This window comes from Myotis myotis, unplaced genomic scaffold, assembly GCF_014108235.1.
Source record: "Myotis myotis isolate mMyoMyo1 unplaced genomic scaffold, mMyoMyo1.p scaffold_m19_p_12, whole genome shotgun sequence".
Classification (NCBI taxonomy): domain Eukaryota; kingdom Metazoa; phylum Chordata; class Mammalia; order Chiroptera; family Vespertilionidae; genus Myotis; species Myotis myotis.
The window spans coordinates 30,653,317-30,669,524 of record NW_023416316.1 but is presented as its reverse complement, the minus strand read 5'-3'; the positions used below and the strand labels follow the sequence as shown (position 1 = coordinate 30,669,524).

At 40.7% G+C, this 16,208-nt stretch overlaps 1 protein-coding gene across 13 annotated transcripts in view; it reads left to right on the top strand.

The window, feature by feature from the left end:
* Window positions 1-7,490: 7,490 nt before the first annotated feature.
* Window positions 7,491-16,208, top strand: part of NAA35 (N-alpha-acetyltransferase 35, NatC auxiliary subunit) — a 48,345-nt gene continuing 39,627 nt past the window's right edge. For 3 of the 13 annotated variants that reach the window (XM_036330653.1, XM_036330651.1, XM_036330652.1), the window contains exons 1-4: window positions 8,183-8,336; window positions 8,439-8,567; window positions 13,696-13,729; window positions 15,880-15,994. In XM_036330653.1, the coding sequence (XP_036186546.1) occupies window positions 8,276-8,336; window positions 8,439-8,567; window positions 13,696-13,729; window positions 15,880-15,994 (339 nt within the window). In that variant the 5' untranslated portion in view covers window positions 8,183-8,275. The other 10 variants (XM_036330649.1, XM_036330650.1, XM_036330640.1 and 7 more) reach the window with 8 other exon arrangements.

Sequence of the window (16,208 nt, the reverse complement as noted above, 5' to 3'; positions counted from 1 at the left end):
CCCCAACCAAGGTACATGCCCTTGACTGGAATCGAACCTGGGACCCTTCAGTCCGCAGTCAGACGTTCTAGCCACTGAGCCAAACCGGTTAGGGCTAATTTTTCTTCTTTATAGTTTTCTCAAATGGAGTAAAGGGAGACCAGCACCATGTGAAAATTCAAGAAATCATATAGTTTTTAGGGGCCTATGTTGTAGAGAAAGATTTCACAGCATGAATGCAGTCTGCTTTTAACCAAACACAAAAGGATGTGTAGAAATGTAAGTTCTATACAAAAAAAAAAAATCTAAAAAATATGCACTTCATATCTTTCCCGGCCTAATTTCCAGAAAGGGTGATCAATAATGAAAGAAGACTAGTGCTGCAAATACATGGCAGATATCTTTTCAGTTGTCTGTTTCATTGTGATTTGTGTGTGTAGAAGGATGTCTCACAGCTTAGATTCTTGTAGAACCTAGAAGTTGTGATACTTCCTCAAATTCTTTAGTATAACTGCAAATATTCCAACACTCATATGCTGACATTGTATTATAAAGTTAACTCTAAATTTCATACATTGGTATATCTGCAGCAATCCTAGTTCTCGAATGTCCTAAGAAGAAAAAGGCTAGAGCAGAACTGGAAACATTACTAATCATAGTCTGTAACACATGGTGTTTCCACCCCCCACCCCATCCCCACCCACCCCCCACACACTTGCCAGTGTATTTTTTCTGGATTAGTTTCAAATTATTTTAGTAATTATTTTGTAAGAAAGATTGCTAGAATAGGTTCCATTTCAGATTCTTTTTTAGCTACTGCATTCCAGTTTTGAACGAACCATATTCTTAGTCTTAATTTTTTAATAATACCAATATACGTAAATCTTGTTTTATTTGTACTTAAGCATATTTTAAGAATAATTGGCACTGAATAATGGAAATATGCCATTCTATAAATAACAACATTCTTTTCGTGATTTTCTACATTTGCTTGAGTTGTCCAAACTTTTCTTTTTTAATCTTGACAGAGTTCTCCAAGGACTTTAGATGTTTAGGGACTATGCAAGTTAAATAGCATTTCATTTTTTAAAATAAAAGGTAAACATGATCATTTATAGCTTTTTTAAAAAGTCATACCTAAAGGATAAAAAGAGAAATCTGTAATTTTGGTTCAATTTAGTTTAGAATTATAATAATTTTACAATTTATCTCAGGGCTGACAATCACAGAGACTTAATATAAATCTTCAAGCATCTAAAGGGCTGCTTTTTAGGCAACTGAAATGATTTTTTCCATCTACACTGAGTACTTGTACAGAAGCTAAAGCATAAGTGCCTTTATAGTTTTATAAACTCAAATAACTGAAATGGATTTTTGAAGAGATGGGAATATAAAATAAAGATCTTTTCCTCAAAGATGCTTGATAAAATGGGATAAGCAAGCCATGAATCCAACTGGGACAAAAATGAAGTACTGGACTTCACTTTCAGTGCTGGATAAATAGTCTTCTAGACAGTGTCATCAAGTGCTACTGAACAACCAAGACATCCAAAAATTGATACAAAGAACTACATTATATAATTTTACGATTCACCAATCTCTCTGATTCTCATAACGCTGTAAGTGATGTGAAGTCATTGTTTTATGAATGAGGACACTGGGATGTAGCATATTCAGGAGACTTGCTCATGCTGCCTTTGCTAGGTTTTTTGTTAAATATGGAGTGAGCCCTAGCTGGTTTGGTTCAATGGGTGGAGAGTTGGCCTGCAAACTGAAGGGTCCCCAGGTTCGATTCCGGTCAAGGGCACATGCCCTGGCTGCAGGCTCGATCCCCAGTAGAGGGTGTGCAGGAGGCATCCAATCAATGATTCTCTGTCATCATTGATGTTTCTATCTCTCTCCCTCTTCCTTCCACTCTGAAAGCAATAAAAATATATTTTAAAAAATATATGGAGGAGGGAACAAAGGTATTATAACATCCACAAAATGAAAGTGAAAAGGCACACAAAATGACAAAGGGAAGGGAGGAAGTAAAAGCAAACAATATCTTGGAAGATATGAAGCAGATTCTGGGGACACTGACTTGGCAAATCCAAGAAAGTTAGTCAAAGGCCAGTTGTGAGGAAAGCCAGAAAGCCACCCATTTTTGTTGGATAAAAACACCCCGAGACCCAGGAACTGGTGGAACCAAATACCTCCAGAGGTGGAGCTTAGTGAGTAGATCTAAGGCTCTGTGAGGAGATGTAAGGCTCTATGTTACTAGTAGGGACTTGTCAAGGGAGATCTAAAACAAGGGACTGTGTTTAAGAAGCACCAGCACTTGACATCTCCCCCATTCCTTGGCTGTAACTGCCTTTCTCCAATCCCTGTAGAGGACTGGAGAGAGTAAAGGAGAGAATGTCTGGCAAGGAGGGGTTAGAGTGAGGTAGGAAGAGATACTAGAGCAGATGAGAGAGGGGAGTACCTTAAGAAAAAGGGAGATTAAATGAAACTGTTATAATGAATGTGCAATTCTCCCCGCTCCACCCCCCAGCCTTCTTCCTCCACTCCAAATGGCTGTCTAGCCAGCAGATTTTTAGAGTACAGTTGCTAAATTGCACAGCTCTGGGGGAGCCTGGCATACACACAGTGTATGTGAATGACACCAATGAAGCTGTGAGTGCCCAGCTTTCACAGCCATACATGAAGGCTCTAGATCAGAAGCACTTTCTCTGAGAAATGGAACCAGTCCAAAAAACAAGACCCAAACTTAATTATGTGAGATTCACCACCTGAATGGTCCCACTAAGTCTCCTAATAGCGAAGGCAACATTTGGCAAGTCCCTACTAGTAACACAGAGCCTTAGATCTACTCTTTGAAACCCCAGGCTCCAGTATGAACTTCTAGCCAAGAGTCCCCAGGCTGAAGTCTCTAACATGAAAAACAGAGACTGAAATAATTAGAAGAAAAAAAAATTAGAGGAAATAAAGTCTGTAGGGGAAAAAGAAAAATATCATTAATGTTATCAGAGATATGAGAAGATAATGCATATGTGGAAAATATACAATATTTTATTATGGTAAGGAATAGCCATAGAACCAAAAAAAACCTCTTGGAAATTAAAAAATGTGATAGCAAAAATGAAAACTTGATAGAAAGTTTAGGAGATAAAGCTAAAAACTCACCCAGTTAACAAAGCAAAAACAATTTTTAATTTTAAAAAATATTTGTTAAATACAGAAAATATTTTTTAAATTAAGGGACCAATTCAAGACATCTGACATCTGAATAGTAATATTTTTAGAAATTGATGACAAAGGAAAAGGGGGAGGATACAATAAAATACAATTTAAGGAAATTCCCGAGAACTGAACGATATGTATTTTTACATTTAAAGGGTCCACTTAATGCCCAGAAAAATGATGGAAGAAAATAGATTTATACTTTAGTACATCATCATGCAATTTTAGTACTTTGGGGTCCTATTTGATTATTAACCAGTAACATATAAAATAAAGGTTAAAAATACAAATAGGTGACCTCTCACATTTTTATTTTATTTTTTTGTTAATCCTCATGGGCAGATATTTTTCCATTGATTTTTAGAGAGAGTGGAAGGAAGGGGGAGAGATAGAAACATCAATGTGAGAGAGACACATCAATTGGTTGCCTCCCACATGCACCAGGATCAGGGTTGAGATAGAACCTGCAACCAGGGTATGTGCCCTTGACCAGAATCGAACCTGGGACCCTTCAGTCCATGGGCCGACACTCTATCCATTGAGCAAAATTTAAAAAATACATTTAAAAAATAATAACCTTAGATCAAGGAGGAATTTTTAAAAGATGAAATTGGCCAGGGGTGAGCCTGAGGGGTAGCCTCCGGTGAAGGATTAAAGAAGACAGACAAGAGAATAAAGCTGGGGCTAGCTAGCTGGGACACTTCTCAGATGGAGAGACTGCCACAGCCTGTAAGCCGAGTCTTTATTTTATAGTCAGATCCCACGAGGCAAAGCAAGGGTGTGGTCAAGATGTTAACAATGTTTTTGAAGGTTTCGAATCTACTCAATTACATGCACCTGAACTCTATCAAGCCCACATCACTCAGCCTCCTGGGATCACAGGTTCGGACCATAAGGTCAAGCTTACAACTATAGCCTTTGGCTATTATTGTGCTGGGAGGGCTTTGCCCTCCAAGCTGGGACTTGCGCATGGCTTTGCCATGAGAGGACCGTGCCCTCTCATTAGTCTGAGGCTTGCACCTGTCCAAACGCTGTAGCCGCTCTCTACATGAAATAAATCAATGGAAATAGAAAAATGTTATAAACAAAACCTCTAGAAGGAAACTTTAGCATCTCAAATGTCCTCATTATTAAATACAAACAATGAAAATTAAAGAACTAAATATTCATCTTATGAAATTAGGAAAGGACTATTAAGAGTCTCAGAAGTTAGTAATAAGGATAGCATTTAAAAATTAATAAATTAGAAAACATACAAAAAGGATAAAAAATAAAAAGATGGTTTGGGGGGAAAAATATAAATGGGGAAAAATTGTGTGAGCTACACAAACTTTTTGCAAGCCTGATAAGGTGAAAAAGTGACAAGATTAGAAATAACAAAGGAGAAATAACCACAATCCTGAGTGGAAAAATATTTGTGTCTGATGTTCTACAATTTTTATTAACGTGAAATATATTCATACTCCATTTTGAAGTTAAAAATAGAATACAAAACAGTAAGTACAGTGAGGACCCACTTTTATTAAGACAAAATAAAAGCATATGTTGTATATTCATGGAAAAAAGAGTATAGATCTTGAACGAAGGTCTTCTTTCAGCCTAGAATTATGGGTGATTTCTATATTATGCTTACAAGTATGGGTAACTTTTTTAAAAAAAGATGTATTTTTATTGATTTCAAAAGGAAGGGAGAGGGAGAGATAGAAACATCAATAATGAGAGGATCAGTGGTTGGCTGCCTCCTGCACGCCCCCTACTGGGAATTCAGCCTGCAACCCAGGCATGTGCGCTTGACCGGAATTGAACCTGGGACCCTTCAGTCAGAAGGCTGACGTTCTATCCACTGAGCCAAACTGGCTAGGCTATGGGTAATTTTTTATATTGGTTTTATAACAAATACTAGTATACTTAGAGGTTAGTGTGTAAGTTAACAAACATCATAAACTATTTTAGGTTACTGAACAGTAACTATTTAGTGTAACATTTAAGGGAAGACAATTTTAAATTTCCCTATTTACTTTGCAGTTTCCACACCAATATGTTTTATTTTGTAGCAACATACTTCTTGCAATGTGTCATTACCCAAATTGCTGGGATTATGGTAATATAGCAAAGTAAAGATCATTTTCTCCTTCAATGAGATAAAGCCATAAAGGACAGGCATTTAGCTCCTCCTTTCTTTTTTAAAGATTATTTTATTGATTTTTAGAGAGAGAGGAAGGCAGAGGCAGAGAGAAAGAAAGAAAGAGAGAGAGAGAGAGAGAGAGAGAGAGAGAGAGAGAGAGAGAGAGAGAGGAACATTGACTGGCTGACACCCTACTGGGGATGGAGCCTGAAACCCCAGCATGTGCCCCATCAGGAATGGAACAGTGACCTCCTGGTTTATAGGTCAATGCTCAACCACTGAGACACAGGGGTCCTGGCCTGAGTGTATATATTGAGTGCCTACTATATGCCAACCATTGCCCTAAATCAGTGATGGTGAACCTTTTGAGCTCGGCGTGTCAGCATTTTGAAAAACCCTGACTTAACTCTGGTGCCGTGTCACATATAGAAATTTTTTGATATTTGCAACCATAGTAAAACAAAGACTTATATTTTTGATATTTATTTTATATATTTAAATGCCATTTAACAAAAAAAATCAAGCAAAAAAAATGAGTTCGCGTGTCACCTCTTACACGCATGTCATAGGTTCGCCATCACTGCCCTAAATGCTGCCAATACAGGTTTACTAGTAATCAAAATAGGCAAAGCTTCTGCCCTTAGAAAATGTATTATCCTGTAAAACATAAATATGTATTCTTTATTTTTTTCAAATCAACTTTATTGAGGTTTAGCTTGCAAACAATAAAATGCATTCTTTTACTTCAATGAATTTTTTTTTACACGTGCATATACCCATATAACGATCACCATAATCGAGATACAAAACATTTCCATCACCTCGGATCACCTAGTCCTATTCCAGTGAATCCTTTCTTGACACCCCCAGCAGTCACTGTTCTGTTTTCTGTTGTTGTAGTTTAGATTTGTCTTTTTGTAGTTTCACATAGATGGAATCATACTCTTTTGCCCAAACTCTGCTTTCCTTTGCTCAACATAATTTATTTTGAGATGTGTTTCTGCATGTTAAGTAGCTCACCCATTTGCTGATAATTACTATTAATTACATCGTATGGCTACGCCCCAAGTTCACCAGTTGATGAACATTTGGGTTGTGTCGAGTTTTTTGTCATTAAAAATAAAGTTATGGCCAAAGCCGGTTTGGCTCAGCGGATAGAGCGTCGGCCTGCGGACTGAAAGGTCCCAGGTTCGATTCCGGTCAAGGGCATGTACCTGGGTTGCAGGCACTTCCCCAGTGGGGATGTGCAGGAGGCAGCTGATCGATGTTTCTCTCTCATCGATGTTTCTAACTCTCTATCTCTCTCCCTTCCTCTCTGTAAAAAATCAATAAAATATATTTAAAAAAAAATAAAGTTATGAAAATTCATGTACAAGCACATTTTTATTCCTATATACCTAGCAGTGGGATTGCTGGAACACTTAAGTGCCTAACTTTATAGTAAAGACGAACTTCGCCAAAGTAGTTGTAACCATTTTTGCATTCCCATCAGCAACAAGGAAGGTCCAGCTGCTCCATGTCCTAGTTAACATTTGTTATCTTCTTTTAAAGTTTAATGGGTATGTTGTGGTCAAGATGCGTTCCTTACCCGTACCAGGCTACTGACGTAACCCCACTTTGAAACTGATTCTTTTATTACATTTTTTGTAGGAGTTTGAAAGAAAATGGCTGGCTTGAGCCTGCAGATGTTGTGTTCCTATTTTTCCTCCAGAAACCCACAGGCGCTCTCCAGAAAACATAAACCTGGTGCCGGGCGGCACTAGCCCCGCAGAACTCCAGGAGCCGGCTCTTCATTCCAGACCGCAACGGATAGGGGCTCCTGACGCATCCACATCTCACGGAGGCTTCGCGTCACCTTTCTAAGAAGTTCCCAGGGAGCCGCGCGGGGCGGGGAGGGGCGGGGAGGGGCGGGCTGTGCCCCAGGCCCCGCCCCTTACTGGGACCCGCCCACTATCCCGGGACTGGGCCGTAGCTGGAGCAGGAAGGTATTCTCCGGTCTCGCGATTGGCGGTATTTACGCGAGAAGAAAAGACGGCAGCCATAGGCCGGACGGTGGCCGAGGCGAGGGAAGGGGTGTGGCCGGGGAGCGCGAAGTCCCTGAGAGTAAGGGAGGGGGGCGGGGTCGCGCGCTCCGGGCGTACGCATGCGCGCTTGCAGCTAGGAGAGCGGAGTTGAGGGGAGGGAAGCGGGTGGCGGCGGCGGCGGCGGCGGCGGCAGGGGAGGCGTCGTTATTTCCGCGGTCTGCTCGGTGCGTGGCGGCGCGGGTGGCCACTGGAGTGGTAGGTAGGGACCGCCCGTGCGGAGCCATTAAGACTTCCTGTCTCCCGTGTCTGAGCGCTCAGACCCCGCTCTTGTAGCAGATCCTGGGGACGCCAGGTCACCCTGCGGCCCCGGCCCTACCGCCGCGCCTCAGGTAGGAGCTGGGGTTCCCGGACACCCGCTGCCCGCCGAGGCCCGGCCTTGACGGGTGTTACCGGGGCGAAGACCCGGGCCGACGTGTGCCCGCACTCCGCGCGACAATAGCCCTGCCCTTGCTTTCGCGCCCTGTGGGGCCGGGGCGTGCTGACCCGGTGGGGAGGGGGTGCGCGTCCCCTCCTCAGGTGCACCCCTGTTCTGGGCCTGGCGGGGGGGCCCCACGGGGCGCTCCCGCGCGCCGCGCCTCTCGGCCAGGCTCTGCCGGGGTCCTGCGGGCTGGGAGAGGCGGCCCGTCGTCTCCTGGCAGGTGGGGGGTCACCCTGACCCGAGTAGTTGGGAGAGGGGACCCTGAAGGATGCCTTGGCCTGAGTCCAATGTCGGAAGCTCTGGAGTGGGTTCTGCTGGGGCCAGTGCTGGCATGAGGTATGCTCTTTCTCCTGAAATAGTGAGCAGGCAAACTCTTTGTGAGCTCTGGTAGGTGGTTGGCCAAGTAGATGAGCCGCAGTGGTGGTAATTATTGTGAGACTTCATTGTATGAAGACATGTTTTTCCAATACCAGCCGCAAACTCAGAAGAGCTGGGCTGAAGCACTGGGGTGAGATTTTCATCCCCGACTTAGACGCACAGGGGCTTGCAGATAGGCTGGCCCTGCAAGCGACGTCCGTCCTGCCTTTCACACCAGGTGTTCATTCTGCAGGCATCATGGTTATGAAAGCGTCCGTGGAAGACGATGATTCAGGATGGGAGCTCAGTATACCCGAAAAGATGGAAAAGAGCAGTGCGAACTGGGTGGACATCACTCAAGATTTTGAAGACGCTTGTCGAGGTGAGTTTGGATATTTGGATTGGAAGCTCAGAATCTGGGCAAAGGTAATATCAAATCTTGATTGTGATTTTGGCAGTGTCTCCGTAAATCAAGTAAGTAGATAAGCGTGCTTTATGTAAGTTTTGTTAACCACACTCATTCATTCTCTATCCTCTAGGTTTAACTTTCATTTAAAGCCTATATATATATATATATATATATATATATATATATATATATATGTATGTATATATATGTATGTATATACGTGTGTATATAATAGAACATTAAATAAATATGTTGAGGCACTTCTATTAAAATTTTCTTCACTTTTTAACTAAAGGTTAGAGTATCTAGCAATAATTTTAAACTGTGCAAATGGAATATGCTGACCTAAAGACAGTAATATTGTTGTCTGTTTGAGGTTTGAAAGTGATCAGATTATGTCATGTCCTGCTTAAGATCCTCCAGGGGCTTCCTGTGGCATATAGAATAAATTTCAACTTCTTCCCCATGGCCTTTATGATCTGGTGCCTGCCCACCACTCAGATATCTTTTTTTTTTTAATTCTCACCTGAGGATATGTCTTTTTATTTTTATTTTTTCTCCCTCAGGGCCTAGGTTTTTATTTTATTTTTTCATATTTCAAGAAAAATGATCTTAAATATAATAATGTTACATGCAATAAACACCAATTATTACAGAAAAACGATCTTAAATATAATATTACATGCAACAAACATTAATATTTCAAGAAAAAAAAGAATTTTAAGTATAATAATATTACCAAAACTGTACTAACAGTATGATATCACAAAAGTTGTAGGAAATATTAAAAATCTGCAAATAACAGGATTACTTCTACTATAGTCTAAAATATTTTTTCCCCTGGCTCTATTTTTTGTTCATCAGTTTATGTTGTTCATTATATTCCACAAATGAGTGAGATCATGTGATATTTATCTTTCTCCAACTGGCTTATTTTGCTTAGCATTTTTTTATTGATTTGAGAGAGAGAAAGAAACATCAACGTGACAGGAAAACATCAATCAGTTGCCTCCCGAACATGCCCCAACGGGGGATCGAACCCACAACCTGGGTATGTGCCCTTACTTGGGACTGGAACCCACCATCTTTCGAGGTACAGGACCACACTCCAACCAGTTGAGCCACATCATTCAGGGCAAGATTTCATTTTTGTCCCACTGTCCCACTGGGCTCATTTATGTTTTTTGTTTGTTGGTTGGTTTTTTAAAATGTATTTTTATTGGTTTCATAGAGGAAGGAAGAAGGAGAGAGAGATAGAAACCTCAATGATGAGAGAGAATCATTGATCGGCTGCCTCCTGCATGCCCCCCACTAAGGATCGAGCCTGCAACCTGGGCATGTGCCCTTGACTGGAATCAAACCTGGGACCCTTTAGTCCGCAGGCCAATGCTCTATCCAGCGAGCCAAACCGGCTAGGGCTGTGTTTAGTTTTAAGTCCTTATCTTATTAAGCACTACAACATGGTCCTTCTTTGAATATTTTGTTTTTCATACCTTAAATTACTTTACCCCTGGGTCTTCGCATAGCTGACTCCCTCCTGAGCACTTAAAATGTTACCTCTCCAGTAAGGACTTGTCAAAACAACCAATCTAAGCAGATTCACCCCCTTCTATCCAACTCCAGCTCAGTTAAATCACCCTGTTTTATTCTCTTCATAACATTTACCTACTGTCATAAATTATCATTTTCAGTTATTATTTATTATCAGTCTCACCCACTGGATTGTAACTCTGTGAGTGCAGATATCTTGTCAGTAACCTAGCACACAGAACATTTCCTGACATATAGTAAGTTCAATAAATGTTTGGGCATAAATGGTTGGATAAATGAGCATGTTTGTATGAGGGGAAAAGCCTTACTGAGGTGGGAGATTGAAGATAAGAGAAAGGAACAAAGAGTGAGAGCTTGAACTTTAAGAGAGAATTGGCTCAAAAACATGGTAGAGAAATTAACTTGGGGCTGGGGGAAAATCAATATATATAAAAGGCTAATATGCAAAGTGTCCCCTCGGGAGTTTGACCCAGAGACCAGGAGTTTGATTGTTCACTATCACATGCACTGACCCCCAGGGGGCAGTGCAGAATGAAGGAAGGTCCCGGCCAGCAGCTGGGGAAGGGAGGCCCCAGCTGGCAGCCAGAACGCCCCCATCAGCCCTGATTGCTGGCCAGGCCTACGGACCCTACTCATGCACAAATTTTGTACACCGGGCCTCTAGTGGGGACATAATGAGACAGGAGGAACTGAGGTTAGGATGTGAAGATACAGGTCTATTTCTAAGTGGATGGAGAGGAATGGTGGAGGAATTCACACCTTGATGGCTTCTACATTAGTGAGCAAGAAGGTTAGGTCTTTGGTGGTGAAGTAGGGGGTTTTTAGAACAGTGCTCTTAAGGAGAGGAGTGAAGACTTGGAGCAGCTGCAGATGGAAAGGGAGCCAGCTGAATATAAGCAGAATGATAAATCATGTGCCTACCCTTTTACTCTTAAAATATGTGTCCAATTAAAATATGCCTGAGAGAGAATGGAAAGAACATTAGACTGGGAGTTGGGTGATTGCCCATGTACTGGTATGGGCAATCTAAGGAAGAGAGAAAGAAGTGTAAGTTATAGTGTAGTTTTTGTGCTCAGAGATCTTAGACTATTAGTGGATCTCATACCTATCATCTTGCACTGATTTTAAGTGATCTATATTAAAGGGCTGTTATTATGAACCTAAATGGGAAAGGTTTTATGATGTACTTATGGCTTAAGTTGGGGCTTAAAGAAATGGTTGAGTTTCTCTAAGTCAGTGGTCCTCAACCTTGGCTGCACATTAGAATCACCTGGGAATCTTTTTAAAATCCTGATTTCTGGGCCTCATCCTCTGGGAATTCTGTTTCTTTGTTACTAATGTTGTGGCCCCACCCCATAACAAAGAAACAGAATTTCCAGAGGATGAGGCCCAGAAATCAGGATTTTAAAAAGATTGCCAGGTGATTCTACTGTGCAGCCAAGGTTGAGAACCACTGCTCTAAGTGAGCATAGGGAATTATTCCAGTGGTTCTCAACCTTCTGGCCCTTTAAATACAGTTCCTCATGTTGTGACCCAACCATAAAATTATGTTCGTTGCTACTTCATAACTGTAATGTTGCTACTGTTATGAATCGTAATGTAAATATGTGATATGCAGGATGGTCTTAGGCGACCCCTGTGAAAGGGTCGTTTGACCTCCAAAGGGGTCGCGACCCACAGGTTGAGAACCGCTGTTCTAGACTGAGATGAACCATTAGAGTCAGATACAGTTTTTATGTTTGAGGAACAGTGAATAATTTTGCTTCCTGATGGAAGGACCTCAAGTAGGAAATATGGTTTAATCTCTGCTTCAGTGTGGATTGAGAGAGGGTAGCATGTCATTTTGTTGCCAACATCAAATCATCCTATTAACTTCTCCATAATTAGCTCTTGCATTTTCTCAAGTGGCACAAATGTGAGGTGTACTTCTTGAAACTAAAAAGTTGATATAGAACTAATTGTCATTTACATGTAGATTTGGAACTAAAGGCTTTTGGCATTGTGGGACTGGTGCCAGGTGCCAGCAGCAGATGCGAGCACTGGGTGGGACTGTGGCATGCGGGAGCAAAGAATTTTCAGTAACCACCAGAGGCCCACCCCAATGACAGTGACCAGCACCCCGCCTTGGTCTGGCACCCCCGCTTACCTACTCCACTATCCCACCACAGTTGATGCCCGCCATGTTCCACACTCTGCCACCTGCTGCTGACACTCGCTATATTCCACACATGTCCCCAGGTGGTCAGTGCATGTCAGTGACCAGTTTGGTTGTTCCACTTCGGTTTATTTGCATATTAGGGTTTTATATATATAGATAGACTAGAGGCCCAGTGCATGAAATTTGTGCACTGGTAGGGTCCCTAGCGGCTGCCAGCTGCCGGCCGGGGCCTCCCTTCCTTCCTCCGGTGGCCAGCAGCTGCTGGCTCCCTCCCTTTCCGCAGCCGGCCCCAACCCCTGATTGAACTCCTGGACAACTCCCAGTTAAGGTGACAATTTACATACTATGCGTTTATTATATGGAATATTTTTATTGCAGAGAGGAAGAGAGAGATAGAAACATCAGTGATGAGAGAGAATCATTGATCAGCTGCCTCCTGCATGCCCCCCACTGAGGATCGAGCCCACAACCAGGCATGTGCCCTTGACCAGAATCCAACCCAGGAACCTTCAGTCTGCAGGCCAAAGCTTTATTGACTAAGCCATTTTCTTCTCTCTTTGATGGCTTAGTTCCCACCTTACCAGCTCATTGGTATTACTTGGAGTACTTTAAAACCACTGCATAAGCCCCACCCTCGTTGGTTTGGGGTGCTGCTTGGACTGAAATTTTCAAATGCTCCCCAGTTGATACTAATACGCAGTTGTAGTTGAGAACTGTTTTATAGAGGATGAACAGTGTTTTCATTAGCTGTTTATGCAAGTGTTTTCTATATTATTTAACTAAAATATAATTAAAAAATAGTTTTAACACTTTCAAAGACAAAAGACATTAGATGACACCAACTGGTTTAAAAACAACTTGAGAAATAGTAGTTCTATGAAAAAGTTTATTTAAGGGAACAGTAGTGATTTTTTAAAAATGAGGTTGGCAATTCTAATTGGATTATTTTGGCCCTTGATGGGTTGCTTATTAATTCTTAAAAGTTTAGTTTATGGCCGAAACCGGTTTTGCTCAGTGGATAGAGCGTCGGCCTGAGGACTGAAAGGTCCCAGGTTCGATTCCGGTCAAGGGCATGTACCTGGGTTGCGGGCACATCCCCAGTGGGAGATGTGCAGGGGGCAGCTCATCGATGTTTCTCTCTCATCGATGTTTCTGGCTCTCTATCTCTCTCCCTTCCTCTCTGTAAAAAATCAATAAAATATAAAAAAAAAAAAGTTTAGTTTATGGTTAGTATCTAAATGTTCACTGTGTAGAAGGCATTGAGTTAGTAATTGAGTAGAAATAATACAACCATATCTTAGAAAAGTAATGCAAGCACATTCTTCAGGTACTAGCATTTTGTTTTATTTTTTTTCTTAGCATTTAAAGGATTTTTCTCTTTGTTTCTTTTAGAATTAAAGTTGGGAGAACTGCTTCATGATAAGCTGTAAGTATATTGTGCCCTAGTATTTGTTTTTTCTCATGTGCAGTAGTGTTCCTTGAAGTCTGAGTAATTTTATATTTAAAGCTATAAAAATAAAACTAATTATAAATATATCTTTAACCTTAGTGAACTATATAGGGGCAGCGGACCTTAGTTTGTGATATGAAATGTTTGTGTCAGTGGTTAGAGAGTCAGTCTGTGGACCAAAGGGCCTCAGGTTTGATTCTGGTCAAGGGCACGTACCTGAGTCGCAGGTTCGATCCACAACCCTGGTTCGAGTGCATGCAGGAGGCAATTAATCAGTGTGTCTCTCTCACATAGGTGTTTCTCTCTCTCTCTCTCTCTCTCTCTCTCTCTCTCTCTCTCTCTCTCCCTCCCCCGCCCCCCCCCTCCAAAAGCTAATATGCTAATATACCCAGGCCCTCTGGTATAGTTTCCAAAATGCTGTTGACCATGGAAACTTTATTTCATGGAATCTTCATAGGACTAATGTTCTACAAAAAATACTTTGGCACATTATCTGGATTACAGAGTCCCATATATTTGTTCAGTATACATTCATAAACCAAAAATAGCACAGGCTCTCTAGAGGCCATAACTACTAGGGAACATAAACACTAAGCGTTCTCAGGACTCTCAATTGAGCATGAAAATTGGTAAGGGTCTCCAGACTGCCAGCCATAGGATTAATTAAATTCTGTAATTTATATATACAGAAGACAATTTTTAAAATCCCCAAACTGCATCATACAGATATTGTGCTGAAGTACAGTTCAGTGGAATAGAAGGGACCAGAGAGATTTGAAGTACAGCCTCCCTTTACTGGAGTAAAGCGAGTTTACATCGCGCTTCCCTCTTTCTCACAGGAGGTCTCCAGCTCTGAGAAAGCAAGCGGAGCAAGCACCTCCTGAGGGTGACTGTGTGCCCCCTTTACCCCAGCCAGTTCCAGCCCCTGCCTTTGTACACCCTTTTCCTTTCACCCTTCCTTTCCCTTACCTACTTTGCCTCGCTAAATATTTGCCTGCTTGGTTATTTAATTATTTCATATATGCATGTCTGTCTTTCCAAAAAATGTTTTTAAGGCCCTGATGACAAGAACTGATTTTAGCTTAGGGCCAAGCCTTTATGAAAGACTGCTATAATGGTCATATCTAAATGACATGACTGCAAGAGATTTTGTTTATCACTTATATTTGAACAAAATTCCACTTAGATAGATAGCCTGAGAAATTGGACTCTAATCTGAGGCTCCTGGTTCTGTTCTTTTGCTTTGTTTGTTTGTTTAATGGTTTATTTTTAAGTGTTAACACAGGTTCTGATACTCTAAGATGCTACTTTCTTAAAACTTAAAGAAGCAGCAGGAAGAAGGAAAATTGGTGACCTTAGAGACCTTAGGTGAAGTGTTGATGTTACTAGAAGCAAAGTTCCGGAGCTGTGCTATCCAGTAACCACACATGGCTATCAGCTGGCCCAAATTGAAATGTGGCATAATATATGCATTGGAATAAAAACCTTAATATGCAAAACAGAATGCAAAATATCTCACTAATAATTTTAAATACTAAGGATCAATTAAAAAAACTTTTGGACATATTGAGTTAAAACATGTTATTAAAATCAATTTTATCTGTTTCTTTTTACTTTTTTGTGTGGCTACTAGGAAAGTTATAATTATCTCTGTGGCTCACATTATATTTCTGTTGGTCATTACTCCTCTAGTGTTTTGAGCACCCAAGACTAAAACGTGGTCCAAATACTAAATGTGACTACTAATTTATAAAACCTAGTTTCATTTTTTTTCAAGTTCATAGTGCTGAAAGAAAAACCCAACAATAATAAAGTTGAAATAGATCAGTTGATGTCTTTTCCAAAAATTTCTAATGCCCAGCCTATTGAAAGAAGTACAAAATTCATCTTTTGTTTTCTCTTCCACAGTGCACGTAAAGTAATTTCATTGACAAGTACATTGGAGAATTTTTGTGTTAAAGGAAGGTTATTTAATTGAAGCGTTAGCAAGTTGGAAAGACTTAAATATTAAGTACATAAAATAATGAAGTTATTTTAAGTACTACTTTAATTTTTTACCATTGTGGAAATCTGGATAAGCTTACTAGTTCAGAAACAATTTGTGGGGTCAATTTTTTTATTTGTAGATTTGGTCTTTTTGAAGCCATGTCTGCCATTGAAATGATGGATCCCAAGATGGATGCTGGCATGATTGGAAACCAAGTTAATCGAAAAGTTCTCAATTTTGAACAAGCTATCAAGGTAGTCACCATTGTGCTTTTTGTGTTTTCTTTTATTATTTGTTATTCACATTTTAAAACATTTTTGGTTAGTAATGAAAATGAAACTTAGTATATTACTTAAAGTATAATTTTCTAAGAGTATCTCAGATATATAAATGAGTTATTCATAACTTTTAGTTCTCTCTTTCTATGGAAATCTGAAAATTATTTAAGGTCTTCATTAAAAGTTTGCT